This window comes from Pezoporus wallicus, unplaced genomic scaffold, assembly GCF_028554395.1.
Source record: "Pezoporus wallicus isolate ANWC-B61680 ecotype Strahan unplaced genomic scaffold, APGP_CSIRO_Pwel_v1 contig_4131, whole genome shotgun sequence".
Classification (NCBI taxonomy): Eukaryota; Metazoa; Chordata; class Aves; order Psittaciformes; family Psittacidae; genus Pezoporus; species Pezoporus wallicus.
The window spans coordinates 1,999,647-2,004,488 of NW_026641950.1; the positions used below are offsets into that span (position 1 = coordinate 1,999,647).

Here is a 4,842-nt window from a genome sequence, read left to right on the forward strand (position 1 = left end):
TCCTATTAATTAAAACGTTAACCTGATTGGGTAGAAAGCTCTGTCCCAACAGGCGAGTCTTCTTCATAATAACCTACTCTCAGAGATAATGATGTAAAAGACTCCCCCGTCTGCGGCGGCTGCTGGTTGATGGGTCCGGAAATCTCTTGAAGGTGAATCCAAGCAAGATAAACGGTGGAAGCGGCTCCACTGCCAGCGCACAATGCCCCAGCGCGGCGCCTGCTGAGGGCGAGCCGGAGCCGGAGCTGCAGCCGGAGCAGGAGCCACAGCCAAAGGCACAGCCACAGCCGCCGCCAGAGCCGGAATCGCCAGAGCCACAGCCCGAGCCGCCGCCGGAGCAGGGGCAGCAGCGGCGACAGGCACAGCGCAGCCCCGGCGGGAGCCGGGAAGCGATTTCTGCCAGCGGGACGCCGGGGAGCCGCCCGCCGCGGCGCGGAGCCTTGGAGGAGCGGGCCGGGAGCTGAGGGGGGCGGAGGAGGCGGAGGCGAGCGGGGCGCCGATGGAGCGGGCGCTGGGGCTGCCCGCAGAAGAGGACCTCTTCCACAAGAGCCTCGCTGCCTCGGCCAAGCGCATGGAGTCTGCTTTCCGCTCGCCCCCAGGGCTCGACCTCTCTCACCCCCGCGACCGCCAGCCCTCGCCGCTCGCCTGCTACGAGGCGGCGGAGCCCGAGGCGCTGCTGCAACCCGGCGTCGGCGGCGACCCGCTGGCGCTGCCGCCGGGCTCCGTCTGCGTCAAGTACGGCGAGAGCGCCAGCCGCAGCTCGGTGGCCGAGAGCAGCGGCGGCGAGCAGAGCCCCGACGACGACAGCGACGGCCGCTGCGAGCTGGTGCTGCGCGGCGCCGGGGGGGACCCGCGCGTCGCCTCGCCGGCGGCAGGCGGCGGCGGTGGCGGCGGGGGGGGCGGGGGGCTGAAGGCGGCCGAGGGCGGCTGCTCCAACAGCCACGGGCACGGCGGCAGCAAGAAGTCCAAGGAGCAGAAGGCGCTGCGCCTCAACATCAACGCGCGGGAGCGGCGGCGGATGCACGACCTGAACGACGCTCTGGACGAGCTGCGGGCGGTCATCCCCTACGCGCACAGCCCCTCTGTGCGGAAGCTCTCCAAGATCGCCACGCTCCTCCTGGCCAAGAACTACATCCTGATGCAGGCGCAGGCCCTGGAGGAGATGCGGCGCCTGGTGGCTTATCTCAACCAGGGCCAGGCCATCTCGGCCGCCTCCCTGCCCAGCTCCGCTGCGGCGGCTGCTGCGGCGGCGGCGGCGCTGCACCCCGCCCTCGGCGCCTACGAGCAGGCGGCCGGGTATCCCTTCAGCGCCGGGCTGCCCCCCGCTACCTCCTGCCCGGAGAAATGTGCCATTTTCAACAGCGTCTCCTCCAGCCTCTGCAAACAGTGCACGGAGAAGCCTTAAGGGCCGCTGTCGTTGCCGCCCCCCGCCACAGCCCCGGGGAGCGGCGACAGCCGGTGTCTCGGCCCCGGTCCCGGGCTGGAGGTCGCGGGGGCTGCGGAGGGACTGACCGCCGCTCGGTCCCCCCCGCCCTCCGCCCGGCCTCTCTTCGCCTCGCTCTTCTCTTTCGGTCTTGCCGGAACGGGACGTCCCCGGGAGCCAGCGTGCGTGTGGCCGTGGGGCGGGGGGCCGGGGGTGCCCCGGCCTGGGGGGCGCGGGGGATGGGGTGTTCGCTCCGTCGGAGAGCCCGCTGAGCGGCCGGACAAAAGAAAGGCCGGGAAGAAGCGTCAGTCTGTGCCGGGAGCCGGAGTAGCACCGGGGAGAGGGCTGGAGAGCATCCCTCATCCCGGTCTGGCGGCCCCTGGGAGGGGAAGGAGTCGCGACGGCCCGGGCGCGGAGGTGGATGGGACAAATCAGAGAGGGCACTTGAACATAGATTTTTTTTTTTTTAATTATTATTATTATTAGCAGTATTATTATTATTCTAAGCCAGGAAACAAACAAACTTGAAATGTAAACTTATTTAAGCGACTCGCAGAAACAAAGACCATTGCTATGGAAGACTTTGTATTTTTTATCGTTTCTGAACTTTGATCCTGTGAAAATGCGCAAAGTTTGGTGAGAGTGATTTAAAAAAAAATAAATTAAGAGAGTTAAAAAAAAATCAAAAGCCTACTCCGTGTGGCTGAAAGTATCGCATTTTTAAAAGAAATATTTATGTGCACCTTGTTTCTTTCCACTTTGCAATGATGTATAAACAAGACATGCTATTTATTTGTTATTCTTTAAATGACCCTTCCACACCAACAATGTTTATCATGTGTTAAGGTCACGGGTCTTATGTGCAGTTACTTTAAATGCTTCTGAAATTCTGTTTATGGATTAACTTAAACTGTGTGCCAAGTGTTTAAAACGTTTATTTGCCAACAACGTATAACCAGAAATGTTGATGTATCCGAGCTGCTTAGGCTTATGAAAGGTCATCTGGATTTTAAGTTGCATCATCCCTGTATTTAAATTGAGCTTTAATAAATTGCTTCAGTCCAAAAATTACAGGAAAGGTGTATTCTTAATTGCTCAAGCAACTAATTTTGAGAGGGTATTCTTTGCATTAGAGCAGGTAATAGCTATTTACTTTTACAAGGCATCAGACCAATAGCTGCTACAAGAGCACTTGCCAAGCCGGTGTTTTCCCAGGCGCTGTGTTTTCAAAGGTATCATTTAAACCGCTTTTAATGTGTATGTAAATTATTCTGACTGTGGATGATTATTTAAGTTTAAATACTTTAAAATACTTTCGGCTGATTTACGGAACGCGTGGAATTCTTCTCTTTTATTTATGGGGCCTGGGGGGGGGGGGGGGGGGGGGGTGGATTTTGGGGGAAGGAAAATGAGAGATGAAAAGCAAGAAGTAGCTGTTCACCCAAAGTGAGCCTTCAGTTTGAGTTTGCATGGCTGGGTGGCTGTCTCTCTGCCATTTGTAAATCAAGATTTTTTTTTTTCTTTTTTTTCTTTTTTTTTTTTTCCCTTTTCAAAAACGAGTCCTGCTGTTTTCCACTACTTGCAGATAATACAAATTCGGACTGTCAGGTTGGATGGCAAAATAGGAGCCATGATGGATCTGTTGGCAGGTCACGGATGTGTAAAGAGTGATATATATTAAATAGGTCAGATTATGACAGCAATGTATGATCGTTTGTATGTGTATCTATGTCGGAAAGAATCTTTATTAAAATATTTTGAACAAACGCTTTTGTTGTGTTGTGCTTTGTTAAGCGTGTGTCTCCAGATTTAAGGAGGTGGGTGGGGGGATAGTTTCCTTTACCCTGCTCTGAGGGCGCCACGGTACCCCCTCGGCACCCCACTCCCAGCTCAGGGTATCCCAAAGAGGGGAGGGGAGAAAGGTCTTCTCTGTGGTGCGTTTCTACCGTGATGCTGGGTGTGCTCCCGGGTGAGCTACAGGACTCCCCTCCCCCGTCTCCTCCCTACCCTCAAATTTTGGAGCCACCCGTCCCCTCGTGTCGCCTCCGACCTGCCGCAGATCCGAGGTCAGAGGAGCAGGCAGCTTACCAGAGCTGCCAGCCCTGCGCTGGGCCCGGCCCAGGGGCCCCGATCCCGCAGGGGTCCCCCCTCCCCTCGGGAGGCCCAGGTCGGCGGCGGGGGTCCACGGAGCCGCCTCTCCTAACGGCAGCACCAGAAGTGGAGGAAGGGGATAAATCTTTTCTGCTCCACTTCCCATCAAAAAAGATTAATCAGAACCTGTAACTTTTCAGGAAACATAACTGTAAAGTGCCACGGAGCTGTGGGAAGGCAGCCCAGAGAGGGTGGGCAGATCAGCCTCCAGGCGCAAGGAGAAGCGTCTCTCAGCATTTACTAGACAAAGGCTGGGTGCGTCTAATTATGATTATTAAAACAATTTCCATGACGATGTCTAATATTATGTTAATTTGAAAACAACTGTGTATGAAAACTGTCGACTATAATACCTAAATTCATTTAATGAAACACATCGTTAAGGCAATTAAACCTCCTGGATGTGATTAAGGAACATAATTACGACACTGTTCTGCGCCATAATTGGGTGTCTTTAATCAAGGGGTAAAGTGATCAGCAACACAGCCATTAGTTTGTATTGTTCTGTCTCTGCTGTCCATCATTCTGATTAGGAATTAACCACCGCCACCAGCTTGGCGTGGTGCGTGCCTGTGTGTGTGTCTGTGTGAGTGTGTGTTCGTGCATCTAACATCGAGGGACACGTTTGCTGCGATATTTACCGCTTAATATTACCGCCTACCGAGCGGGCTTCCCGGAGGGGCTCCCCGGGAAGGCGTGGGACGGGAGAAGCAGGCAAAGTCCCAGCAAACTCCTGGAGAGGCCAGGACCCGGGCTGGAAAGGAGGGTGAGAGGGCCCGGGGCGCGGGGCGGCTCTGCCTCCTGGTCACTGATGAAGGGCCTAGGTGTAGGCCGGGCAGAGCGTGGGCTGCGGGGCCGCCTGTGACACATGTAACGGCTCCTCTACTCCCCTCTCCCTCGCCTGTCACTGCTTTGGAGCGGGAAAGCGGAATGAAACGCTCTTCATTCCCTGCTGCCGCCCGACTTCGGGCTCTCTCGCTTCCTCCTTTCACGCTGCAGAGGGGGGAAGGGGTGTCTGGCAGGGAGGGGTGCTGCCTGTACCCCCATCCCTCTGCAATCAACAGGCTCGCCGGGGAGCGACGAGAAGCCGCGGGACCAGTCCCTGGGCAGGTCTGGCCAACGTGAGCGCCGTGTGTGTGCCGGGGGTGGGGGGAGGAGAGAGGCCCCCCCGCCCCTCTTAACGCTTGATGGATCGCTTAGCCGGAACAGAACGTGTCCCCCCCCTTCCAAGGAGCTTCTTCCCCGTTTCCCAGAGCCCCACAGCCGCT

The 4,842-nt window shown here is 56.8% G+C and overlaps 1 protein-coding gene across 1 annotated transcript; it reads left to right on the forward strand.

The window, feature by feature from the left end:
- Positions 1 to 355: 355 nt before the first annotated feature.
- Positions 356 to 1,537, forward strand: BHLHE22 (basic helix-loop-helix family member e22). The gene has a single exon (XM_057426223.1). It carries the CDS (start codon positions 500 to 502, stop codon positions 1,403 to 1,405), a length of 906 nt encoding a protein of 301 aa, XP_057282206.1. The 5' UTR covers positions 356 to 499; the 3' UTR covers positions 1,406 to 1,537.
- The last annotated feature ends 3,305 nt before the right edge of the window (positions 1,538 to 4,842 follow it).